The sequence below is a fragment of the Nipponia nippon genome, unplaced genomic scaffold (assembly GCF_047370975.1).
Source record: "Nipponia nippon isolate SJK-2023a ecotype South Korea unplaced genomic scaffold, ASM4737097v1 scaffold_5, whole genome shotgun sequence".
Classification (NCBI taxonomy): Eukaryota; Metazoa; Chordata; class Aves; order Pelecaniformes; family Threskiornithidae; genus Nipponia; species Nipponia nippon.
The window spans coordinates 23,133,440-23,161,105 of NW_028262369.1; the positions used below are offsets into that span (position 1 = coordinate 23,133,440).

At 46.2% G+C, this 27,666-nt stretch overlaps 1 protein-coding gene across 1 annotated transcript; it reads right to left on the reverse strand.

Annotated features, from left to right (window-relative positions):
• PGM1 (phosphoglucomutase 1) lies at positions 1 to 26,908 on the reverse strand. The gene is made up of 11 exons (XM_009461209.2): positions 26,585 to 26,908; positions 11,953 to 12,115; positions 11,522 to 11,668; positions 10,249 to 10,374; positions 9,053 to 9,243; positions 8,490 to 8,644; positions 7,824 to 7,939; positions 4,471 to 4,606; positions 2,837 to 3,020; positions 1,661 to 1,795; positions 1 to 703 (listed from the first exon to the last, which is right to left on the reverse strand). The coding sequence occupies exons 1-11, from the start codon at positions 26,828 to 26,830 to the stop codon at positions 614 to 616; spliced, it is 1,689 nt and encodes a 562-aa protein (XP_009459484.2). The 5' UTR covers positions 26,831 to 26,908; the 3' UTR covers positions 1 to 613.
• Between the last annotated feature and the right edge of the window lie 758 nt (positions 26,909 to 27,666).

The following is a 27,666-nucleotide window of genomic DNA, read 5'->3' on the forward strand; positions in this document are numbered from 1 at the left end:
TTGTAGCTCGTATCACTTTAATATCTTGCAATGCTTGTTATTGCTCATTTCTATGTGGAGGGCTTGTTGTGGGTTTTCTTATACAGAAGGCAAATGGAGATCAATTTACATAATTTGTTTTTGAAAGGGAAAAAATCCACCTAAGCAAAAAAATACTCAGCCTTAGTACACAGCCATGGCTTATTCAGAGACATCACATTTAAAAGACTATATATTAACAAGGATAAAGTATTTGTGCTTCTTTTCCAGGAAAGTTTCCAAGATAGAAAAAAAATCTCTGTATTATTGAAGAATCTAGTCTCTGTGTTATTTCTAGAGCCTTTTGTTTAAGAAAAAAAAAACGTACATATGCTAAACCAAAAGGCTGTGCTAATGTGCACCATACACAAATTGCCAGCGGTGCTGTGTGATGCAGAAAAGCAGCACAGTAACATGCACACAAAGTGTTGACAGGGGCTGGGTTTTATTGTCTATCCTTAGCAGTCCAATAGTGTTCTTAAATACAGAGATAAAATTAATATTCCTCTTTTAGTAACAGATTTGACAATAAAAGGGGAGATAGGCTGACTTTCTTCACTCGGTGTGCACTCCAGCACGATGTCTGACCGGGTCTTTATGTTATGACAGTCGGACCAGTGCGGCCAGTTCTTTCATGAAGCTGTGAAAGTTTCAGTGCAATAGAAATGAGAGGTGCCAACATGACCTGCAGAAAGGAAAGAGATGGCTCAGGACTGCGGAGCAGAGCAGCACGCGCAGCCTACGCACGTCACGTCCACCCTTCCCTCGTGGGCGTCTGGTGTCAGCCCGGGACACTGAAAGCTCGGCACTGCTGGCCAAGGGGCTCTTTTGGGTTCACAACACGAGCTGCAGGACCAGCGAGAGGAACGGCGCAGTGAGGGACGCAGTGTTATGACCGCATGCAGCTTTGGAGAGAAAACCCGAGCACAGCTCCGGTGTTGCTGCTGCCACCCTCATTGTGCTGTACTCCAAAGTCCGTGGCACCATCGGCACAGGACAGTTAAATCGTAAGTTTAGTTCATGCCTCTCAGAATGTGGTGTTTTTTTCAGTCTTTTTGTCAATAATGGCACAGTAAGTTATGCAAAAAGAGCTCACAGACTGTTTGCTGCAGAATCTAAAATGAGGATTCTTTTCCTCCTGTGCCTGCCAGAGAGGTCAACAGCATTTTTAAACGATGCTGTAAAGAACATGTATTAAACTTAGTACAGAAAAGGTCAGTGTCATCTTATATACAACTGCATCCCGTTTCCCTCCCCCCCCCCTTTTTTTTTTAAAAACAAGTATTTCCCAAATTTGGTATATGAGTGACCTCATTTTATCCCTAGCGACTCAACGTGTCAACTAGGTCAGTTCAGGACTGAAACAGTGTCCTCCCACACCTGCAACCAGCCACAGATGTAACATAAACAAACAGGAAAACTAATGTGCAATTGCAGGAGCAGCTGTGAGGGATTCTGAATAAGTAACACTTGTTCCACACAGAGCCTTTTTTTTTTTTTTATATCTATTTATACTGGGATTAAAGATACCAAAGCCCTTGCTTCCAAAATACCCAGCACCTTCCCATAGCTCTAAGCAAAGATTTAAGCTTTCTAGGAAGGCTGGGAGCCAGCGGTGCCATGATTGAGATGCAATGCTTACCTGTGGGTCTTCATGTATCTTCTGAGCATCCTTCTCGTAGCTGTCAATGTACAGCCGCACGGTTGCTCCAGCACTGCCAGTACCGCTTAGTCTGAAGATGATGCGGGAGCCATCAGAGAAGATGAGCCGCAAGCCCTGGTAAGAGAGAAGGGGAGGAGAAAAGCCTCTCAGCTACGCACCTCTTGGGGACCCAAGGTATTTTCCGTGAGACCCAGCGCGGCTATGCCTGACCTGCGCGATCCCTGAGCTCCTCCTCTTCAGGAAGCCACAGAAGGCTCCTCTGTTATCCTCTCCCCACTCCGGAGCATCACTCTGGAGAACTTGCTAGACCTCCACACGAAGCGCGTTGCTGCTGTAAGGTTCCAAGTGCTTGCTTGGAAACAAGAGCCAGGGTCTGATTCTCTGTCAGACACAGCATTACCAATCCACTGCTCTTCCACGAAAATAGGACGTAAAGAAAATGCTCCTGTCATCCCACAGGCAAGGCAATCATTCCTGCAAGATTTCTCCATTATTCCTTCCCACTTACTGTGCTTCCACATTATGCTGTCAAACCAATCCATCTACGGGACATTTTTATTTCAATAATCTCTGGTGACAGGTTACTCACCTCTCAGGCATTTAAGACCCCTGTGACTTCTAGAGCCTGGAACTCAATCCCTTGTTATAGCCGCTCTGCACTGCTGCCTGCCCTCTTAGGGGCAAGCACATGAGGAGTGCCATCAGCTCAGGGACAAATGCATCTAGGGAGGATTCGCTTGCAGCAACCTGGGGGTCTAGTGCTAGAGACAAGACGATACCTGAACAGGAGGGTTTGTGTCTCGTGCTCCAGTGGGGTTTCAACCTTTCATTCAGCACAACCCGTTTCTTGGCTGCTGACCCATCGCCCAAAGGATCCCCCTCAACTCAGCTCCTTCACTCCTTCCCCTCTGGGGTGGCTGTAGGGAAGCTCTGCTCCCCCTCCAGGCCCTGCTGGGGCTGGAGCAGCCTCCAGACCCTTCCCTCACGCAGGGCAGGATCCCACCAGCAAACACAGGGCAGAAAAAATTTTCCAAGGGACAAATGCAACATTTGACTTTAAAGCAGGTGCAAATGCACCGGACAAAGGTTAAGCCCAAAATACACAGCACAACACCCCTCTGAGGTCACATTCAGCCCAGGCGAGGCTATGCCCACCTGGTTTCTGGAGACACTTCCATCCACTGGATCGTTGTACTCAAAATTATCAGCTTTCTCAACCGTGTAGACTTTGTCACCACATGATAACTGCTTCCCCACAAAGGAGCGGTCAAACATCACAGTCTCCAAATCCTTCATCATTTTGTTAGCTGCATCTGCATCCACCTCTTCATAGTCATATCTACAACCAGTCACCACACAATAAAGATTAGGAAGGGGAGGCTGTAATGAGCAGCAATGTTTTGTGATGCCCTTGTTTAAACACTGAGGTCTGCCCCGTAGATGTTCTCTACGCCCTTACTGGAGGGGAGGACAGGAAGAAAAGAGGAGGATCTGTGTGCAGCAATATAGCTACGATTCAAACAAATCCGTGGGATACACTGCAGACATTCGGCGTCAGGAGAGATGAAAGCGCAAATTGTGCTGTCTTGTGCTAGGCATATCGAAGACAGAGGGCTAGACTCCAACAATGCTGACTGCAAAGAATTTATTCTAATTCTGCCGATAGGATCTCAACAGGTTCCTCACGATAACAATTTTGCTTGAACATCCTCATGTGCGTCCCCACAGCAAAATGCAGGTGTGATTGCAGCACATGATAACATACCAGTGCCAGCTTTGATCTCATTAACCCGGGTAAGAGAGGCAGCAGAGAGCAGCTGAAGCACACATCAGGATCCAAGACTTTGTACTCTGATTGCCAGTGTGATTTGTGCCGCTTTTATTTGCCCGGCTGGCTAGATGAAGCACGCACAGGCTTGCTAACCTGCCTACCACTGCACTTAGCTCGCTATGCAGACATACCTCTGGTGCTAAAAGACTGCCTTTTTATTCTAGACTTTGGCATTTTTTCCACAGGTTTAAATGCCTCAGATGTATGCTGGCGTTGTGGTGCGGGGGGAAAAAAGAAAGAAGACGGAAAAAAAAAAAAAAAAAGGAAAAGGCAAGTTCTTTCATTTGGCAATTTGAGACAGAATTTTCATGTAGGTCTTCCAAGCTGAAAGGTTTCTGCCTAATGCTTTCACTCCAGACGGCGTTCCCACCTCTGTTTATGTGCAGGTTGGTTCTCACCCTTTCCCTTTTCAAATTCCATGTCTACTGCAGTTTAAGTTAAGAGTATTTGGGGACTGGACAGAAACAACCAGGTAAATAATGGCCTAGGAGCTGGGCATCCATTCAATAAGACATTGCCATCACTGAAGATATTACAAATTAACTTGTGATTTGTGGTCTCAAGAAATATACTGTTCCAATGGCAAAAAAGACTCTTGCAAGAAAAAAAATCTCCATTAAAAGGAAAAAAGATACCTTGCAGATATAAAATGTACAGCCTTTGCAGACTTTGATACTTACTAGATTTATGTTTAGAATAACAAATCCTGAACTGGACATCATGGAAGGTTAAGGTTTTTTTATACCCACTGTTTTACTTAACCCAGATATGTTGCACACTGCAGCAAACTGCTCAGGGAGTTTGAAATTACTGCAGCACCACAGAAACAGCAAGTGTAACGAGGCAGGAAGAGCACTGCGGTAGCACATGCTGGCGCCATCGGTGCTTGGGGCTCTGACCTCGGAGGGTCGAGCACAGGACAGAGGTAAGTGTGAGGCGGCAGGAGCACCTTCCCCACCTGGTGAAGAAGTTCCTGCCATATTTCTGCCAGTGATCCTTCATGATGTCCTCCACGCTCTGCTTGCGGGTGGCTAGTATGGACAGCCAAGCCAGGACAGCCCACAGCCCGTCCTTCTCACGGATGTGGTCAGAGCCTGCAAAGAGCCACAGGAGAAACACATTTCCCACCTCTTTTCATGCAAGAGTCTGTGCTACGGCCCTACCTTGTCTTCTCTCCTCCATCCAACTGGCAGCTATACAAACTCACAAATGGAAGCCATTTCATGAGCTTGATCCCTGCTGTATTGTTAAAACGGTTCAAGATATCATCTGCTTTTAGCTATAGCCCAAATAAAACATTCGGCCCCTTTTAACACACACACACACTCATTGTTCACAGATCCTTAATTCTGTTCCCAAGGAAGTAATGGGGAATGCACAGTAAAAAGGTCATCAAAAAAAAAACCAAAAAAACCCACCAAACACAAATGCAAAGGAACAGCTCAGGAAGGACTAACATCAACCTCTTCAAGCAGCTGTCACGTACCATCTGCCAAATCAGCATACTCTGATCAGCACATATTCTGGCTGAGCACCAAGAAAAATGTCAGCCCTCGCTGAGGAAGCCAAACCCTAACGACTCTGAAATTACCCCACAATGGAGAGAAGAGCAGCCTGTCGGACAGCACCAGCCACCCGGGCTGGCAAAGAGCAGTGCAAGGAGAGACTTCATTCACACGCGGAAACCAGAAGAGAGCCTTGCGCCTGCTCTCACTCCCACACGCCAGGCACTGAAAGGCTGCAAAAGACCCTGTTTTGGCTAGAAGAGGATTCCTCCAAAGCAAGCATTGCACCGAGAGTAGTAGGCTGTCAGAGGCCAGCCCAGCCTTCCCTGGGAGCACACTGGACAGGGACTGACAGCGTTGGGGCAGGGACTGCACAGCACCAAGGCCCTCGGGAAACCTGAGAGGGTATTGCAACTTAGACAGCACCCTGAACACCTAAATTAAACGAGGGATCAAATGGCAGCCCAGAATACATCCAACCCAGACTCCATGCTTCTGGCTTGCGAGCTTGGTGCTGTGCCCCACAGATGCACAACTTCTGAGTTTTATCTTTTGAGCTCCGGGAAACCTCCAAACAGGTATGAATGAAATCCCAAGGAGCCAGGGTATGCCTCCTAATGCAGAGAGCACTCCAGAGCTGCCATTTTACCCTCTCAAGAATTGCCTGAGTAGACAATCGTCTGGGGAAAAAGGCTGGGGGCTGGGGCATGGGTTATGCAGCGCTTTACACAAATCCCACTATTGTGGATGCAGCAATAAATTATCCTCATGGTCCTTTACAGCGGAGAGAGCTGTACAGAGGTGATGGAGAGGAATGCTAAATAAACAGAAGTCCCATGTGATGTATCAACTTATTGCTGGAATAAAATACCCAAGAAAGCAAGCAGGAATTCTGTCATGTCGCATTACTCTAATTGCTCCTGGACTCCAGTCCCACCGGGTCACAGTTTGTTTCAATTTCTACTGGGTCTATTTGGCTGCTCCTTCACCTCTCTCCCCTTCAGCACTCGCATTCTGTCCAGCTTTGAACAACTCCTCATCAACTTACTATCAAAAAACCTTCCTCACCCCTTTTCATTCCTTAAAGTGCATTTGCCAGATGGACAAACCCCCTTTGCATTACAGGGGGTGGCCAACACTCCTGGGCCCTTTCTTAATCTGTCCCCCCCAAAACTGCTTCAGTCCCTGGCCGCTCAGATGTGATGCTGCATGGCCAAAATCTCAAACCTTTCTCTCAGCCCCTGCTGCAAATGGAATCAGTCACTTTTATTTGTAACGTAGAGTCACTTACCTATTGGGGGATGGAGAGAAACTATGAGCTCATTGCTCATACAATAAAAGATGGAAACAATTTTAGAGAGCTGCTCATTAGAGACCATCTCCTATCAGCAGCTCCATGAATCATTTGCTGCTTTTTGGTTTTATTTATTTACTGAAATGCCGGTGCCCTCTTATTAGCCAAAGTCCAGAACATAAACTTAACGCATGCTGAAATCATTCAGGGCAAAATTCCAAAATCTTTCCTTATTCACAATTTACTCCAAGATTTCTTTACAGAGATACAACAGTTTCTGAAATTCCCCTTTCCTTCCAACCTGAGGCCAAATCACACGGATCAGAATAGCATTTGATTGTGAAAATATTGCCACTGAAGAGTGCTTCGGCCCCACAGAAAACTGCTTTCAACCAGAGTCTGTGATGCCATTTCCTCAGCTACAGAAAAGCTGGAGTAATCCTTTTGTGTCAAGTTGTGCACCCCAGTTCCACAAAGCACTTAATTTCAGGCATTTGGGGATTTAAGGCCATCCCTGCTCTGTGAGACACCCACACACAGGCTAAAATGTTTTTCTGAAATATGGGGTGGTAGAATGAAAACACACAAGCTTTGAGCCTGAAATCATTCAGCCTAAATTCCCTCAAGACCCTGTGCCTTGCATATCCTACCAGCTGCCCCCAGTCTTCAGGGGTCTTTAGAGAATAGGAAAAACAAGATCTCGAGGAGAATTCAGAGCAGACGAAACTCAGCCTTTGTGCATGAATTAGGTGCTGACCTCCTGCGTGCAGGGAAGGTCCCATTTCCACAGTCAGGATGTTAAAACCATGTGGTAGATGCCATGGGAGAACTCAGAAACTGCTGAGGCCTCCCGGGAACACTGCACGTTTTGAGCACGCCGCTCTGATGCAGAGGAAAATCTGCTCACTTTAACTTCCCTGCACAAATAATAGTTTTGTGTCACGTGCACACTCCTAGTAAATTCCTTAAGATGTTCACTTTGTTTCTCAGTAACCTAATAACTTGCTTAGACTGTTCAAAGGCAAGTGTTAATTTAAACTTTATAAATCATACCTTGTTTTTAGAACAGGAAAATGAGGGTCCTATTAAGCTCAGAGATTTAATAGTGACCTGAAACCTTCCCTAATAAAACTGCATGCTCCAAACCATATTTCTTTCCAGAAATGAAAACATTTAGAAGGTTTTCCTGGCCACCAAGAGTTGAAAAATACATTTAACACTGCACTTAATCCCCATAGACTCAATGACCGGGCTAGTAAAGAGGCCCTTAAACTTCCTGCGTATCTACATATGCCTTCCTAAATAACTGAAAGGAGAACTAGCTCTTGCCTGACAAAACTTTTACCATTGTGTTCATTTCCACCAGTGATTCTTGCAAGCTTTTTTTTCATGTTATTATTTTAGAAGCATTAACAACTACACATGAAAGATAAATCCCAAGCTACCCAGCACAATAAAGAACTAAGAGGAGGAATAATACTATCATTGGTGAAATCAGGAACGCTGACTTACCAGTACCAAAACTTTCCTCTCCACACAAAGACAGTTTGTTTGCATCCATCAAGTTTCCAAAGAACTTCCAGCCAGTTGGAGTTTCATACAAAGCAATCTTTGTAGCATGGGCCACCCTTCAAAGGTAAGAAAACTAAGTCACTTCACAGCTGGACTCATAGCACTCCCATGTGAACTACTGCTGTAGGACCTTCAGGTGCTACCAAGCATCTCTTTTGGGGTAACACTGAAGGCAGGTCATGCCACTGTTTTGGTTTTTTCCAACAAACAATTCTTTGTACAGCAATCCTCTATTTTATCCCGGTGTAACGTTTGGGAAATGGGTGGGATGCACAACTAAAGAATAAACACATAGCTCTTCTGAAGCAATTTTAAGGGTGGGGAGGATCATTTGTTTGGGTTTATCTGTAGAGAAAAGAAAGAGCCAAGAGCGGACCCCAGCTCTGCCATGTCTCCAAACAGGATTTAATTAATTAAACTTCACTGCCTCCCCTGGCAGCCACCCCACAGCAGCCCTGGCACTGCTTCACCCTTCAGGCGGACCATGCACTCACTCCCCACTACAGACACATGTAGTGGGGAGTGAGTGTCCCCAAAAAGGGGACAGTCCCTCTCCCTGGCAGGGCTCCCCTCCCCTCTCCCACCACGCACAGAGGGAGATGCTACCTGTCAAGAGCCCCACTAGTGGGCATGCTCCGGGCAAAACCACGGACTCCAGTCTGCTGGAAATAAGGGATACTGAAAATATTGGCAGCAATGACGGCGACAGAGTCGGAGGGGTTCACAAAGAAGCCGTGTTTCCCAAGAATCATGTTGCGGTCCTGGTGAAGACAAGAGAAAAACAGCTCTCATCCCTGCTTAGCATAAAAAGGCTGCAATAGCAGAAGTGGTTCTACTTGGCAGGTGAGCCAACGACTCTCAGAGATTTTTGACTGCACTGAAATAAATAGAGTTTTGGAAAAGTTAAATAGCAACACCTGTACAGTATTTCACCTTCCTGCTGATATTTCACAGCCTTTAAAGCTACTTAAATACAGTTTGGACTTCATTATTAACAGAGTAGCCAACTATTACCATGGTGGCAAACTACTGCAATTCACAATTACAGAAGGAAGAGAAGGAGAAAAAAGGTCTTTGCCTTTGTCCTCTTCTGCTTAAAAGCAGGTGAGTGGTCGCTCCACCACAACTGACTAGAGGGCAAAAAGGTAAATACAGAACAGCTCATTTACCCCATCTCCATCAAAGGCAGCTCCAAAGTCGTACTCTCCTGTCTTCATGGTCTGGACCAGGTCAGCAGCGTAGGTTAAGTTGGGGTCGGGATGGTGGCCACCAAAGTCCTCTAGCGGGGTGCAGTTCACAGCTGAATTTGCTGGGGCTCCGAGCTCCTCACACAGGATCTTTTTTACATAAGGGCCCACAACTATCACAACAAAACATGAAGAGGAAACGAGTCAGCCTGTTCCCTCAGGCAGCTCTGCACCAGCCACGAAACCACCCAGGCCTCCAGTTTGCTCACTTTGGGTCAGTTTATAGGGTTTATGGTACTAAAGCACAAGCACTCAACATCAAAAGCCCCAAGCAGCACATAGGTGTGCTTAAGCCTGATCCATCCAGGCACACAGGCTCTTGCCAAAGCAAGCTTTTCAGCTAAGGGGCTGTCCCACTAAATAAGTGAAACCACTCATGGGTTTAGAAGCAAGGATGAGCCTACGCCAAGGGCTCAGCGTGTGAGCCAGGACCCCACTGTGAAGGGCTTATGCCCCAAGTGCACCGAGATATTAGTACGACAGCCCCATATAACAGAAGAAAATGCATGTGTGATTCACAGACATCCAGCGGTACAATAGGATTTACTGCTCTCAAATGCTAATAACATAGACAATAAAAAATAAGTGAGCATAGGAATGGGAATGGCCTGCAGACAACAGAAACAAGATGCTAAGAAAGCTAGGGTGCTCCTGAAAATGTTTACTGAAAGAGACTCACAAGCTTGGCATATATATTAAATTATATAAAACAGTCCAATGGTCCCATTTTCGTACTCAAATATCTATGGGCAGACCTTTGCCTAACGACTGTGACCTCCATGAGACATTGACTGATGCAGTCTGCCAGGGCAGCTTGGATCACAGCATCAGCACTAACCTCCCCTGTCTCTCAGGTGTGTATTGACATGTGTGAGCCATACGGCACCCCCCCCCGAACCCCAAACATTTCCCAAGTCCAAACATTTGACAAAAGAAAACAATGTAAAGCCATAAAAAGTTTGCCTGCAGAAAGGAAAATGCAACATGTTGCAAAACAAGAAACAAATGTACAAACGATGGATATAAATATCAGAAAAAAGTTTTCTCTCTGAAGTAGGTGGCAAAGCCCCAGGGACACCTGGTGCCCCGCAATCCTGCAAACCCAAGTCCACCCGTACCTCCGTGCATAGCATCTATGCGAATCTTGAGGTGGTTTTTCCCCGAAAGCAGTTCCTTTAACGCACTGAAGTCAAAGATGTTCCTCAACATATTCGCATAAGCTTCTACCGAGTCCACAATTTCCACTGAAAAAAAAAGTAAATAGAGACCAACTCTCAGAGTCTGAAATCTTTGCGGAGAAACAATTTTGCTACACGTGGTAGTGTGCTGACAGTCCTTAGTGCAAAGGGCCAGGGCTCAGCAGAAAGCCTTTAAACATCCCATAGAATCATTTCATAAAGACAATAATAATGGTCCTATATTAAGAACTTAATTAACAGGCTGTCACTGTTAATCAGCTTACAAACCAAACGGACCAACAAAATCCTTAAGACAAACACTGTTCCCAGCTATGGCTCCCTGGACTTCTTTCAAGAGGGCTCAGTCCCACTCCGCTTACCTGGAGAGCGGGATTAAAGGAAAAGGGGGGAAAACAAAAAAAATAAAAACAGATCTCCAATTTCCACCAAAGTCAACAGGAACTGTGCACCTAATAATTTGAAAAAGTTGCACCTTTGCAACTAACAGGCCATCTACAGACAGAGCTATGAAAACCTCATTAACATAAAAATCCCACTATACAGAAATGGGGACTGAGACAAATACCAACTTTTATAATCTTTTGATTTAATTATTTTTTTTAATTACAAGCACAGGTCACCAGGAGATGGTGAAAAATACTTGCAGTAAGTGTTTTTCAAAAGTCTTTTTTTAATGTATTTTTGTATTTCACTGCTAATTGACAAAAGTCACGTGTGAAATGTAATGGCTTTCCCGCTCACAGAGAGAGCTTTTATATGTGAAACCATGGAAAAAAAATCAGTTACAAAGATTAAACACTAACACTAAAACTTTTAATCTGGAAAATGCACTTTAACTGCAGAGTTGTGTGTTTGGCAAGTACATGTTAGTAGTAGCCTTAAAGACAAAATAGTCTCTGATTTTAGTGAAGTTTGATGGACCAGATTTACCTACTGAAGTATAACCTTTTGCAGGACAGATACAATGACACAATTAAAGTATCTACACAAGGTAAGATGCAGGCCGAAAAAAAACCCAACGCCAGGATGCCAGGAGTGATGTCCTTGCTTGGATTATCCAACAGATGAGAAGGAGAGGTCAGAATGGCCACGTCTGTCCTTCAGAAACACCAAATGTCCTTGCCCATTCATGGCAGGTCCACGCTAACTCCACTTGAAAGGAAGCTTTCCAAGAGGAAGAACAGTCGTTTACCTGTAAATGGTTTAAATTTGTTCTCCAAGTCAAACTGCTGTTTCCCAATGGTGCTCAGGTCCACCTGGAGATCTGGGCAGATTGCATACTCTTCAATTTTCTTGCTGATTTGGAAAATTTTGTCCGTGATACCTTCAGGAGCCGGACCTGCGAGATAAAACGGTCAAGGAGGAAGACGTTAAAGAATCAGACTGCAAGAGAAGTACACTTCAGAAGTACAGCAAAACACCCGGGACTGGGAATACCTCCCTTGGGGAGGAATATCAGGGTACGAGGGGAGCAGATCAGTCACTTGCTCTGTTTAGGGAAACCCACTGCTCAGGGCACTGAACCTCTGTGATATTAAGACAGTTAAATTAGGTTCCTCTGGGTCAACACAAGAAATGGCCAAACAGAAACAAAGCAAAGCAAAATGAACCAAGCGACCTTACCTCCATTGGCAATATTGAATTTAATGCCAAAATCCCCATTGGGCCCACCGGGGTTATGGCTGGCCGTCAGAATGATGCCACCGATAGCTTTGATTTTCCTGATGATGCAGGACACCGCTGGGGTGGAGAGAATGCCGTTCTGCCCAATGACCAAGCGGCCAATCTGAAAATTAAAAAGCAAAACAAACTACTGAGAGTCTCAAACCCTAAAACCAGCAAAACTGCCAAACCCCCAAACACTGGTGAGAGGTGAACCAGAGCTCCCAGGAAGCGTGCTGATGGCAGAGGTGCTGCTTCTCTGCAGGCAAACAGCTTGTTCCTGGGAGGCTGCCGAAGCTCTCCGCTGTCTACAGTGAAGGTCAGCATCTGACGCTGCTCTGTTGTGCCTTTTTAGCATTTTCCTTTATGAATGCTGCAGCTCAACTGAAAATGGCAGCTTGCACTGAAGAGCTGAGCTTTCCAGAGGCATCTAAACAACAACCAAAAAAAAAATGCCAACCCCCCTTTGGCTATGGTCTCGAACTTTGCTTTCAAAAGACACAATGGGACTAAGAGAAGCCAAAACAAAACAACAATCAAACATCATCACTACTCCCATTGGACCAGCTGCAGATTCCCTTACTCTCAGCGGGTAACACACCTCCTTCCTATAAATTTAGTAATACCACTGAGATTAAATCCAGACCAATGTACTAAGCAATACAAGGTAATCAGGATCCAGTTGCTGAAGTTCATGTAATAAAACAGAAGATTAATATTTTTCTGGAAGAACATGCTCCTTACTACAGCCCCCAAATGAGGTGACAGAGATTTAAAAAAATACCAGACTACTCTCCATCAACTGAGGAGATTAGACCCTGTATAGGACTGAGAAAGGAGGCAGAATTTCATTCAAACACAAGATAAACCAGAAAATAAAAGGCAGTGTTCCCAGACTGAAGGTCCACGTTCGGTGCTAAGCCAAGGGCACTGGATGACTGCGATTCCTCTCCCATGGCACTGCCTGGTGCTAAGCCCCAGGTTCGCTGCCGATCAGTTATTACATGCTACAGCTGTCACAGACCAGCTGGGCAAGCAAGGCATGGCTAAAAGAACTGCACCTCTAGCAAACAACAAGCATAAATGTGAAACAGCAGTTTAAAAACCCAAATTGAATGCCCTTCTTTCAGCTGGCCATAGTAGCTAATATTACAGCCCTCACAGTGCCTATCTACCAGGCTGATCGCACTAGTTTATTAGGTCATACATTTAATTTGAAGTAGTCCAGCCTACATGGGTTGTGCTTTTTTCCCCCCATTCTCAGTCCAAACCAGTACACCTTGTCTCGTGCTTCATTCCAACCTCCAAGTCTTGCTCCTTCAGTTTCACCGAGAATTAATGCAGTCTCTAGGAAACTCATCTCTAATACAATCTTTTGTTTCCCAGCTTCCCTTCGAGAGTCATGTCCACCTGCAACACCCCTCTGCATCAGTGCTCTGCCAGGCCTCGCATGCAGCTCAAGGGATGCTGCAGAGGACTGGCAAAACAAGGGAGTTTCTCTCCCAAACTACGCAGCACCTACAGGAGAGATGATTGAACACACTGAATCCACTGTCCTTACACAGCTTGTCCTCCCAGCACACCTGAACTCCGGCTTTTGCACGTGTATCACTGCTCCTGTCGCAAGGAAGGAAAAGACGCAAACACTTGTCTCCATACGAGCTGCTCTCTGATTTGGGGTCCTCCTCGGCTTTCAGCGGTTTTTGGTGCCATTCCACCCCATCCAACACGAAATCCTTTGTGGTAACCACTGGAAAAGGTTGCTCAGTGTAGCAGTGTGCTGAGCAATTTACACTTATTCTTTTTTAATTCTCTGGAATTTCTCATGAGAAAAATCTAAGGATGTAATGATGCAGAAATACCTTTCACAGAATACTCAAAACAGACTCGTTCACAAACAGACCCACTTTATGTGGCAATTTTGGGTTACAGCACTTTGAAGCAATCCAGGCAACTCTTCCACCACCCTGGTTTTACTGAAAGCCCCACTGAGATGCACACAGGCAATAAAGGAGACCTCCTGTGGTCCCCCTCCTTCCCCCAGTAACGCAGGCTGATGCTTTCACACCGAAAACATGCTTTCCAGACTAAGGAAGCTGGTGTCTACAGCTCCATCGTGTTTTCAGCACACCCTTCCAGTCCTCCTTCTGTACAAGAGATGCCTCATGAGAACAACCTCACCAATCCCATACGCTGTGCCACAGTTACAGTCTCTGAATAGAGACACTTCCATTTATACAAGTCAGGTTAAGCGGACAAACTACCTTGGTCATTTCCTTTAGCCAAATAATCATCATTTAAAACAGACGATGTGATGCTACCGACATAGCAAGTGTGCTTGGTGCTATTCACAAATTCTGCTGATTGCACATTGGCAGAGGTAACTACCTATCACTGCCACGCACCGAAAAAGAGATTTTCACATACTCCAAACACAATATGCATGCCCTCCTTGTGGTTTTTTTTTATATTTGAAAGCATCCTTGGACTCATCCCTTCTACTCTATAGAGCAAGATGAGCACAATGCTTATAGTCACAGGTATTAGCCAAACTGTATAAAATAAATGAAAAATATCAAAACCAGCAGTGAAACTGGATTTTAGCCAGACACGGGCCACATCGCTGGAAAGAAGTGCATGAGAAAAGTCTCAGCTGGTGAAGATCAGTCTAATCTCATCTTCACCAGCAGAAAATCTGTCCTAGTGTCAAGCAGTCCAAGCAGCAGGCCTGGCTCTTTGTGCACATTTTCCACTTCTCCTGCTCAGCCCATAGACTGACTTAAGAGGAATACATTAATTTGCAATGCCAAAGGACTTTTTTTCCCCAAGGTGGAAAACATGTTGATTTAAAAAAAAACAAACAAACAACTCTCTCCTATTCTCCCATTCACTACTAATTACCCTGTTGTAATCAGGTAAGTTTTTCTGTCAAACAAATTCCTAAGAGCCAGGTCTCCTAGTGTAAAGTTTTGCTCTGCACTAAGAGATCCAGGACAGACAGCAGAGTCTTTTCTTCTTAAAAAGCAGAAGGAAACAAAGACAAAACCCCAGTGCCCAAGAGTCTTGCAGTGCACGAACCGTGCTCTACTGCAAACAGGGAAGCCTTCTGTTCTGCTTCCAAAATACAGGTTTCCAGCACAATCAGAGATCACTGCAAAGGTTGCCACTCACTTCCTAACTCTCATCTTATTTCAATTTTCAAAGGTTCCCAGAGTACTTATCACATAGCCACAACTTATACCTGTTGAGAAAGATAGAACCATCTTTTGCCTTTTCGTTTGCTGAGCAGCTCAGACCAATGCTGAATGAGCTTCTGCTGAGCTGCCATTGAACAGTGAGCCATGGCTCTACCACTTTGCTTCTGAACAGTATCAGGGTTTTATGATCTGATGGAGAGACTATGAAATCCACAGGTGCCAATAGCTTGTGGCATGTCAAAACACAAAACAAGAACACACAAAAACCAAGCAGTATTTATTTTCTTTGCTGCATGTTTATTCCCACATACTTCTATCCAACTGCATCACTTAAAAGTGGAAAAAACAGTAATTTCTGTACTACCAAACTGATTCTGCATTAAAAAGTTAACTATCAGCAGTTGAATAAAGTCTTTGGGGAAATCAAATCTCATAGTGACTAATTTATTATGGTTTTCTGCATTTATCAACTACACAACTATAGGAATTTAGTCATTTAACATTTACCAACCCCATTGGCAGCAGCCATTTGGACTATCAGTTCCACTGCAGACTTATTAAGGTATCTCCCATCACCTCCAACTACCATAGAAGATCCTTGTCGATCTCTTAGGTCTATGGAAAAAAATATACTCTGGATAAAATTCTGCAAATAGTTCATCTTGGATTCAAAATAAAAGGTCTTCTTCCGTAATCCACTGGTTCCTGGTTTCTGATCGTTGTAAGGAGCTGTTGGCATGGTCAACAGAGGCAGAGGAGCGTCTTCCATTTTCTTTTTTCATAAAAATGCATTTAAAAAGTAAATTATGCCAAAATACGAAAATCAATCTTGACACCAGCGATGGCCCACCTATTAGACAGAAGTTCAGTGAAGTTGTTGAACACCCAAAAATAGCTCCTTGAACCTTGAGCTGAATGTGGTTTCTGTAACTGAAGACGTTTTCTTGCACTTGTTGTGGAGGATCAATGTCACGGAGAATACACAATTCCACGCTGCCGTCCCTCACTGAAACGGCTGGGAAAAGGGGATTTTTGTCTTCTTTATCATCTTCTGTTCTCCACAGGCACAGCTCCTTGCCATTCTGTGCTATCACCCACCGGAGCCCAGCACCGTCAATCCACCCAGTTTTCCCTTAGGGCAGCAGTGACAGGGGAGGCAGTGAGCAGCTCAGCCCTCTGCTCGGATGCACCGACGTGCTGCCCCGGCGTGGAGCCCAGCGTTTTCGCCAGCCAAGCAGATCTGCACGGCAGCACCAGGCCGCTGGCCAGGGCCGGCCGTCATGCCGCTCCCTGGGGCGGCAGGTCCCCGGGAGGTAAGCCTCCAGCAGACATGGCAGCACTCTGCTGGAGTTATTTTGCAAAGTCTGGTGAGTTAAAGGTCACTCTTAAAATGGAAGGCAACAGATCTGTTACCTAGTTTGCTCATACAACTCCTGCTTTGACAACCTGACTTCTCCATGGGTTCCCTCTCAAACACAGGGACATTATACACGATGAATAGTGGGGAAACTTTTGTTTGACTAAGAAAAACCCAGAGTAGCTAAAAAGCCACAAGAGCAATGGTTTCAACTGAATACCCACACAAGTCTCACCAAGGGCAGTATATGCACCTGGAGTTACAAAAAACACAAAAAAACTATCAAATGTTTTAGAAAACTGCATCTGATTAAGCCATTCATTTTGGAGCAGCTTAAACACGTAGAGAAGAGACTCAGATACCAAGAAACTTTTGTGAAGCATCACCTTCCTGAACATGGGGAAGATAACTTTGAATGCTAGCCTGAAATCAGAGTTTCCTCCAAGCCACTTCAATAACATTCGGAGTCCTCTGTCCGAGCTGCTGGAAACAATTTATAGATATTACTGGAGCAATTAAAGAACATATACTTTGTAATGACTCAGTTTGTCGCACTATTAAAAAGCAGGGGTGGGGTGGGAAGGAGATGTGTTCACAGCTGAATTGTGAGAACGTATGAAGGCACTCACAGGACTGCTTCCTGAGATGCCGATTCTCTCATTGCTCCAAAAACTGACAGATTTTCTTCCAAGGGCTAAAGAGATCCTGTTATATTCATCAGTACATTAAAATCGAGCTGGATAATTTGTATGAGACCGAGGGGAAACCTCATGATCGAAGGCAGAAAAACACCTTTGGAGACCTGCAAAGGCCTCAGCCAGGTCCTGTGAGGGAGCTGAGGAGACAAGAGAGCTCTTGTGTCTAACTCTCTAGGGAGCGGATTTAATTCCCAAGGAAGGGGAATTCAATTCAGGTTTGTTCTCAGAAAGCAAAGCTATTTTAGCCATCTGTGGGAACCCCAAAGGCTGCTGCCCCACGCAGCCACCTACCCAGGCGTGCCCAAGGGGCGAGCGCTGGCTTAGACAAGAGCCGGGACGTTGCAGGGCACTGGCCTGAACACACCGCACATGAACCAAGCTGCCCGATCCATCCAGAGCCCTCTTGTCTCAGTGTCCCAGAAGCAATGTATTCTGCATGGGCTCAGAATTTGATTCCTTAATTCCTCTCTTTTCCCCACCAAACCACACTGAAGCATGTGTACTGCAGAACTAGGACAAGACATATTATAGACTAACAGCAAAATTGCCTGGGTTATGCAGCTAGAAACAATTGGTTTGTATTTTACACATTCATGCTACTTCAGCATCCTGCAAGCTGAGATGCCCTTTATTTTCATGCAAAGGCACAGGTCTCCCTCTAGTGGCACAGAAAACAAAATCCAGCCCCCAAAATGAGCTATGGGGAGCCTCCCACCGGACAGTCCCCTGGCACGAAAAGGCCTAAGCAAGCTCTTTCGTTCTTATTCCCGGCGAGATAAACTTACTGCCCTGTGAAATGCTGCAGCATTAAGTGACAGGAGGAGGGCGCAGGTCACCTACCCGCTCCCGCAGCTGGACGGAGAAGATGCACATGGACTTACTGGCAGGGAAAAGGCCTATGCAGGGTTTGGAATTTGTGCGTGTAATTAAGTGCACATGTATTGGACAGAGGAATCAAACTAAATTAAGCTGGAGAGGAAGGTGTTGATCATTAGTGCCATGCTTATGCACATAGAATGAAACACATTCTATCAAACAAAATATAAAACAGTGCATATAAAGCACAGGGACAAGAACAGCATATAGCAAACCCCGCCTCTGGGGCGCCCACCTGGTCCCAGGGCTTTCCTGCCACATGTGCATCACTATTTGGGATAAACTGAATCACCAGTAATTGGCCAAGCAGGACTGGTACAGAGGTTGGTGATCACATGGTTGCCAGAAGATGCAGAGGCGAAAAAAGCTCACCAAAGGTGGATCCTGACCACCTCTAAGGACTGGAGCAGAGACTGGGGAAGCGTCATTTGATCTGTAATCTGGGAGGCTTTGCTTGGATGACTGTGATCATTTCAGATCACTTACGGGCTAGAAAGGAATTCAGCAGGTCATCTGCTCCCTCCCCAAAACTGGTACAGGATCAAATACACCTAGGGCATCGTCCAGAAAGTTGATATAACATGTTCTTCAAATCTTTTTCTCCAGGTAAGCCGTGCCAGTGCATAATTAGCCTTGCAGTTAGAAGTGTTTTCCTACAATCTGCTGTACGTCTTCCTTGCTGTGGTTTCAGTCCTCCTGAGCCGACACAGAAAACAAATTGATCATAAACCTCTTCCTGACAACTTCTCGCACATTAAAAAAAATCCTTTAGCATATAGACTCTGAGTGCCCTCTCTTTGCTACAGTAAGCAACCCCAACCTCCTTAACTTTTCCTTGTGGTCATATTTCCTAGGTCTCTTATTCCTCATGGCAGTCAGAGGCTGGTGAGGGTGTTTTCCCCTCCAAACAGCCAATCTGCCGTAGGCAGGGGCATTTGCTAGCTTAGGTCCCCTTTCACTATCTTGCACTTCAGACATTCAAGAATAGAGCTAAAACCATGAACTAACTGTTGACTTTGGTTAATGATAAAAAGACAAACAAGACTAATTTTGAGAGGACTTAAATCTCAGTAAAACATTGCAGAGCACGCAGCTCCTCTCTTGGCTCAATACTGCCGGTCCCTGCCCCATCCCCTCTCCCATCTTCCCTCATCCCACCCACTCAGGGCCTCGGCTGCCTGGAGCCTTCCCCAAGCCTGGGACCAGACAGGCAGGCTCTCCCAACCTCCCACTCCAACACCAACTCATCCCCAGCACAGCCTTCCTCCGAGCTACATCTTGTATTTTGACATTCAGGCACACAAAATAGTCGGGGGAGGGAAAACCCACTCTGCAAAAGCCAGACTGAAAAGTAATTCTCTCTTCTTATTCCTTGCAAACACCCTTGGGTCAGGCTTCTCCAAGGTCCAGGATGCCCTCTCCTCTGTGCACAGCCCCTCTCCTCTCCTTTCAGCTTCTTCCCGTTCCTCTGTCTCGCACTTCTCTCTCCCCATGCAGCGGGCATTATCCTTATGCTCTTTTTCTGTGATTAGTCAAAAAGTTACACTGCATGAAACCCCAGGAAACGAACAGAGTCAAATCAGGTATTTTGCACTTATTTTGTGACTCTCCTTCAAAACAGAAATCACACTTCCCTAGCTACTGCACACAGAAAAGTTCTAGTCCCTGCACTGCTGCCTGCACACTCACCGTAAGAAGGTGCCAAGAGCACCGAACAACCCCACTGTTCAGCTGCCAAAATCACGTACTTTCTGCCCGAGTACAACTCTGGTCCAGGCAGCCACTGCTGTGTGTGACGTTTGGCAATGCCAAGACAAATGGAGCCATAGTAAAATAAATAGACCAACTGCAAGCCTGTTAGTCATACACGGAGTGCTGCTCCAACTGCTAAACTCTTTTGTTTCCATAAGAAATAATTAAAAATCTAGGTTTTGAAGTTGCTGTAGAGATTCCAGAGAGGCAAAATATTCTGGCACCACCTTGACAGCATGAGTGCACATAGATGCAACCACATACATATGAGTCATTCCAGAATTAAGAGACATTGTTCTGTACCTACACTGCACCCCGGTTAAAATTAAGAGACAAGCTAGATGGGTGGCAGAGAAAGGGCTCTGCAGGGCTAGGGATGAAACCACCATCTGCAGGGCTGCTATAGATACTGCGATGGGCTCCAGGTTTGTCACACCAGCAGGGGCTGATCCTCCCTTTGCCAGGAGAGAAGTACACACCAGCAATCAAGACTGAGAAACTTTCTGTTCAAAGGTCGGCTGTTCAAATTCAAAGCACACACAAATCTGCATATTACCTTGGCCTGCCCTGGTGTTTCTCGTCCTGCCCCTGCACCAGGGGACCAGAAAGGCATTCCAGCTGGTTTACCTCGAGCAAACCCAGGAATGCTCCGGGATTTCTGGCCCCAGCCTGCTGAGAGAGGGCCCCTGTCCCTGGATCCTCTTAGAAACCAGGACCTGAACCCAAAAAATCCAGAATTACGAAATGCAGACAAGGTTGTGGAACGGAGGGAGGGCACTGGCTGGCTCAGCCAGGTGCTAGCATGAGGAACAGAGACATATCTGGTTAAACCTTGCAGGATCAGGGACAGAAGCTCTGGCCTGAGGTGTACAGAGCCAAGCTGCTGTCTGATAGCAAGCCAGTAACCCACAGTATGTATACGTGACGGTGAGGTGGCTATACACAGCAGGGAATAGCATGGATAGAAGGGGAGAGAGGGGAGACATACACAAGCGTTTTCTCACAAACTTCCTAGGATGTGGTAGAGAAGCTTCGTCTGTGGGCCCAGGGGAAAAAGAGGCTGAAGTACAGTAGCAGGAAAGAGGGCTGGAATGGCTGTGGAGAGGTCACCTAGACCCTGCCCTAGGCAGGGTCAACCCTACCCGAACCATTCTCATTAGAGGTTTTCCCAGGCAATGCACACTTTTCATTAGCCTTAAGCTTCCAAAACATTTTCTAATGTCTAACCTAAACCTCTGCTGTTGCAATATTAATTCTTTCCCTATCCTCAGCAGGCCAGAGAACAATTTATTACCTTCCTCCCTGCAGCATCATTGCAGACGTTTGCAGACTGCCAGCATGCTTCCCCATCTCTAGGCTAAGTTCATTCCTTCCCCACCGGCCCCATCTGCCCAACCTCAGGTCATTCCTGCTGGAGCCTCCCTGAAGCAGACTGCATCCTCTCTTGAGGCGCGGTACCCCAGATCAGGAGTTAACGGTCCTGGTGTGACTTTATCTCCTGTGTTGCACTTACAACCACCTTATTTAAAAATCTAGGAATGATGTTTGTTTTTCTAAATAACAGGATGATACTGCCAACAGTCTTTGTTGTCTACTCATCAGATCTGCTGCTCAGTATGTTACTCTGCAACTAGTACTATGATTATAAATGTACATATTACATTCATATTTTATCACTTCTGCCTATGCATCCTTCTTTGCACTTCTTCTTACCGATATCCTATGTTATTTCTCTTTACTTCTAAGATATGTTCCAGCTCATCATTTGAAGCATTAATTAATATATTGATTAGCTGTGCACCTGGTGCAGCTCAGTCTTGGCATAAGGCATATGGGTAACGCCCATTCAGTCCAGCTCACCTATCCCAAACTTTGCCTTGACAAAGAGAAGGCATTAGACTCCGTCCTGCTGCCCTACCAGCACAGCCAGAGCTGAGCTTTCTGGTTATACAGTCATTGTTCCAGGAGATTACAGTTAAACCCCTGTTAGTATGAATTTCAACTCTGTCTGCTGGATTTGCAGAGATTAACTGCAAAGCACCTTAGCTCTTCCTTTGAGCTGGAGTTTCATTATTGTAGAGTTTAAAATTCCAAAAAGGCACCGAAACTGGACAACCTGACCACTGCGTTAATAACCTTCAATTGTAAACTGATATAAGCCAATTAACTTTACAGGCAAAAAGAAGCTAAGCTAGTGTAAAAGCAGTCTCCAAGCTGTAAGAGCTGCTGCATGCATGGTTGTCTTCTAAAACCCACCATAATCTGAAGCCAGGATATATCTGCACGGGAACGCTCATGGCACAATTGGTATCTATTTCCTTATGTCACATATCAGACTTCAATTTCCCCTTCTGCTCCTGAGCAAAACAGTAACACAAGATAGACCAGAAATTGAGATTTTTCTTAATGGCCTGTAGGATCTAGCATGACTGCATCTAATTCTGGTACACGGGGATTGCTCTTTGTAAGAGCTTTATGATCACTTTAGTTCGATGTTTTTAATATCAGGAGCTTTTACTTAAAAGGAAGATCCGACCCTGAGGGCTGAGGGAGTCTATTCTTCACGATAACAATGCCAATTGCTGAATGGATGAAGGTCTGTAAACCAACAAGGCTAAGGCTGACTGCACAGTGTTGTGCAGAGACAAGAAAAAGAAGAGACGTCAGTAACAGGTTTCTTAAAAACTAGGTAAGAAAAACAAGTGAGGCTCAGATAGGGGTGAGCAATAATGAACACTTCCCATCAGGAGGCCCAAAGCAGATCACAGACGTGCCAGTCCCACTACGCCCCTTCCACAGCTGGGATGCTGAGGCCGGGAACGTGGGCACGCTCTAGCCGGGACCAGACCATGGCTCTCCAAGCCTGCACCGCACCTACTGCTTATTATGGGCTCAGCGGCACTGTCAGAAAGGGAACTGGTCTGGAGGCTATGGCAGAACAGCACACAAAAAGGGAGCAGAGCTACAAAAGCAGAGCAGCGGCAAATAAAGAGCTGCTGAGCAATGCAACAGAGTTCAAACACTTGGTTTCCCTGGGATAATTAAGTGGGGAAAAAGGTTAATAGCAGCCAAGCCAGGAAACCAAACTTTCTAAGGTAGAGAACGGTATTTCTAACAAAAGCACTGTTTGTCCTGCAGCAGTAAAACAAAACCAGGCTAGTATTTAACATGCAAAGCACTGCCTGGCATTCAAAACACCTTCAAGCAATTTGCTGTAGCGTAGCAACTTTGCAGCACTTTGAAATCTGTTTATTTAAGAAGGAACCAGTAAATTTGTTGAATAGCGGGTGACAATGTTAGTGAATCCACCTGGTGCTAGCTGTATGATCAGATCTAGATTTATAGCTTCAATTCTGTAATTTTTGCATGCTTTTGACATAAAGCTAGTGTACAGCCACAACTCTACTCTGACAGGTGATGCTCCAGCAGGAGCTTTTAAGCTTTTATTCATGTAATTAAAGAGTCAGACTCACTAACTATGTGGGAATAACATCAAGGAAACCTGGCACAACAGACCAAAACAAAGCAGGCAGGCTACACTGGATGCCAACTGAGAATGGCAAAACCAACAATCTCTATTTTAGTTTACTTATATAAATAGGATAAACACTCCTTAATCGCGCAACTACAAATTGAGTTGCTGCTAGTCAAATATAAGTCCTTAGTTATATATTAACCATTCCAGATGGAGACAAAACTAAAACTCACTTCAGCATCCTTTCCTTTTACGTTGTAAAACTAACAATCATGAACTGTGGTCCTCAAGGCTTCTCCTGTGGCTCGAGAGGACCATTCAACCAGATCTTAAAACTACATGATTTTAAAGTATTAATCCAAACACCTCTTAATCCCTAGGACCAGAAATACAGTTTTCCAGCACTTGCTTTGGCACAGGTGGCTGGCTGGCTGACTGACTTTAGATAGAGTGAATACAGCCTGGTATAACATACCTTGTCAATCAAGCAATCAGAAGAGCTATGTTAAAAAAGACTGCAGCCCAAACTTATCTTCATTAGATCTTTACTTCTTGTTTTCAGTTTTACCACATTCATGCTATAACTGTACACCAGTTCCTCCTCACAGGCATTGTAATAATCAGTCTCTACAGACAAAACAGCACTGGCGGTTCAGGTGTCCAGACAGGGCAGTGCAGCCACCTCTGGAGTTTTCTCTATATTACTCAGTATTTCTCAGCATGAGATTACTGAGTCTTTCTCTGAGACCTGGCTGCTGGAATCAGGAGACACCCAAGAGCCCCAGCACTCAGACAAAACCATAGTCTCCAGGAACAAGCTACCATGTGTGCCCTGTACTGCAGTACGCTTTCTTACCGGTTAACAGACGTAGTCCACCTTTCTCTTTGAAGGGCAGGCAACTTCCAGTTACTTCACATTTATTATGATGAAACAGGATTTTCATAGGCTCTTACCCAACTACACTGTGGGAACTAATACTTGCAATTACAGACAAAAACCACGAAGCAAGCATCCCCTAACCATTCCAAAATAGGAAAGCAAGTACATAGAAATTTATCAAAAACTAGCATTTTGCATTTGCTAAAGAAACCTCCTATTTTTAGTCACCTCATTTCTTGGGACCTGACGCTTTTGCCATTCTTGAGTTTGGCAATGCAATACTTGCGCTGTCTTATATAGGCCAGTGCCACTCAAACTTAGCCAGCAACTGTATATCAAGTTTTCAATGGCTCTGTATTCTGCAGATCACTTCACTGTACCTCCTTCTGGTTACTTATTCAGGCTTTAACTGCTGTTCATTTATTAAAGAATTTGGGGGATATTTTGCACTTCTCTTCAGTGCTCCCTTATGAGGTCTTCTTCCTCCTCTTTTTTAAATGGGATACTTAGATCTATGATTTTGCAGTGCTTTTGACGTGCCAGTCCTCTCTGAATCTCTGGAGGGAAAAAATGGGGTAATTTCATGGCACTCTACAGCACTCCGGCAAGCCTATACCACTACCTCTGTTTTCTGCTACAACAAAGGTATAGAGAACCTGCGTCAGTAGATGACTGGTAATGCTGTAATATTGCCAAATTTTTGCTTGAAATAGCCTAACATTTTGTCTCGGGCCATAGCCATTATCTTGTTTTATAAATTAATGATTCAGACCGAAAAGCTTTTAAAGTAAAACTTCTCACTTCAAATACCAGTGTCTTGGCTCTTAACCCACACATTCTTCCACCTGTTTTCTTCCTCTACCTCCTGTTTCCTTTCTTGCCTTTCCAGAACATTTTTCTGATTTTAGAGCCAATTCTGGCCTAGCACTTTGAATTCACACAGACAAAATACTACAAGGCAAATGCCCATTAGCAAGTGCACCCCTTGGGACCTGCTTCTGCAACTCTGGCAGAAAGCTCAGCGCTGTAATGCTGCACATAGATGAGTGTCTGCATGATCAGGGTGGAGGATTTGAGCAGTGACTGGCTCTCAACCCTCTCCCAAGAAGACACCTAATCAGGCCCTACCACGGTTTTACCTTCAGACCCTTGCTCACTTCTGGGATTGAGCTGAGACGCAGATGATGGAGAATTCCTCGGTGCCTGGAAGGCTGCCTCATCCCACCAGGCCCTGGGTACACATCCAAAAACCTGTACAAACTAAGGCTTTATCCCAGGGAACAAGTCTCCCAGTCTGCTCTTCATAGGGATGCAAGGTGCTGTCTGTGCGTGCAGTCAGCTCCAACCCTTTCAACTCCGAGCGCTTCTTAGAACAAATAAATAAATCGATGTCTGTCGCTTGTCCCGTCGGGGAAGGCTGCACTATCCACCGCTTCCACAGGCGCACGCAGCAAGGCCGATGCTGCTAAGGGATGCTGGGACATGGACTGAGAGTTGAACAGCTACCACAAATCACAAAACACAAATTTCTACGTGGCTTAAAAAGAAACAGTTATTTCCTTCTTTATGCCAGAAGAAGGCAGCAATCTCAAATTAATTTTATTTTTTCCTTAAGGAGCCAGACATTTAAAGGCATTGAGGCACCTGATTATCACTGGGAAGATGAAATGGGTAACTCTACGGTTTTACCCTAATGTCCAACCCTAACCACCAAGCATCCTCAGTCCACTCTCTCCTTGTTGGTCTGTGAGGAAGAAAGTTCTCTACTGATGAGGAGGAGTCAGGTGTCCCACAAGAAAAGGTTTCTCATTTGGAAAAGACCGAATGTAGGGAAAAGCCTCCCTTTGCGGATTCAGCTTCAGCACAGCTACCCCTACCAACATCACATTCCCTGCTGGGCTTCTCTTGGGTTGACCAAATGACAGGACCAAGACAAACCAACAGTTTGGTTTGTGCTGTTAGCTGGAGAACACAACTACCGCCCAAAGCAAGGAGAAGCAGTAACAGCGAAGCTGCGCTTACTTCCCCACCTCCGCACTTGCAGAAGTCTGACTGCTCCTGCACCTATCGGAGGGAGGGAAAACTACCAGGTAATTTTTACTGCGTGAAATACGAGCTGTCCCCACGCTGCGCCTCGTCAGCTCATGTGTCAGTCACCCATTTACTTCCACGCCACGGCCACGCAAAGCGCCACCGGGTTCCTGCAGCCGCTGTCAGCTCGCCCCCGCCCCGCTCGCCCCGCTCCCGCGCAGCCGGACCGGCCTCCGCCCCGGGGCGACACCGTTTCCCCGCCGAGAGGCGACGGTAAATGTCAGGGAGCGCAGCCCGGCGCCCCCGCCCGCGGCGCCGGAGCCCTACCCCGTTGGCGGCGGCGATGCGGACGATGAGCTGGATGGCGTCCCTCATGTAGAAGCGGCCGTCCCCCCCCACCACCAGCGTGGCCTCTTGCCGCTCGGCCGGCGGCACGGTGGCCAGGATGCTCTGGATGAAGTTCTCGGTGTAGTGGGCATTGCTCTGGAAGACCGCCACCCGCTTGCGCAGCCCGCTGGTACCGGGTTTCTGGTCGCCGTACGGCTTGGTCTTCACCGCCACGATCCGCACCATGGCCGGCCGCCGCTGCGAGTTCCGGGCGGCCGCGGCTGGGGCGGGGGGAGCCGCAGCCGGAGCCGGCCCCGCGTCCCGCCACCGCTCCCGCCCCGCCGCCCGCCCCTTAAAGGCGCCGCCAGCCCCGGGAGACAGCGGGGGATCCCTCCCGCTCTCGCACCAGCGGTAAGGAGGAGGCGAGGCGACGGCGGCGGCCTTCCCGCCGCGCCGCGGATCTCGGCGCCGGGAGCTGTCGGAGGACGGGGACGCTGCGCTGCCAAGGGCCGTGCGGGGAGAGGACGAGGGAGGTGCTCTGTCCTGGTGCGGTTTGCACAGCACCGAGCACCGCCACGGCCTGGCGCTTCCCAGGGGCCGGGCCCCGCGTCCCTACGGCCACCAGCAGGGTGTCACCGCAGGCACGTACAGCCCGACGCTGGCAGCCCGGGCCGCAGTGACCACCCGGCACAAGCAGGAGACCCACCCGATGTCCCCAGAAGGGCGGCCTGGGAAGGCCAGCACTAGCAAAGCCACGCAGAAGCTGCATTTTGTTAGTGTAGCTCTAATCCTCAAAAGAAAGATAACATCCCAGAAATTCAAATTACAGCAAGAGGATGAGAAAAAAAAGGTTCCGCTCTGTATTGCTGTGTCATGTTAAACTAGACCCTACCTGCAACAAACCCAAGTCTTTTCAAGTGCAATGATTTCTCAGCTAAGGACTACTTCCAGTTTTAACCGTTCCTTTCCTAAAATGCAGGAGGAGTACCATATGGATTCCTGCCACATCTTACAAGACTGGTTTTATAAACAAAAGAAATGCAAATAATGGAGTGCTCGCTTTGTACTGCCTGCTGTACACA

Excerpts from the sequence above, each read along its gene's own strand:
- PGM1 (XM_009461209.2), bottom strand. The coding sequence starts at position 26,830 with ATGGTGCGGATCGTGGCGGTGAAGACCAAGCCGTACGGCGACCAGAAA. Across the intron at positions 9,244-10,248 it reads CATAGATGCTATGCACGGAG|TTGTGGGCCCTTATGTAAAA; the intron begins GTACGGGTGGAC and ends TTGTTGTGATAG. Across the intron at positions 4,607-7,823 it reads AGAGGAAAGTTTTGGTACTG|GCTCTGACCACATCCGTGAG; the intron begins GTAAGTCAGCGT and ends GGCTCTTTGCAG.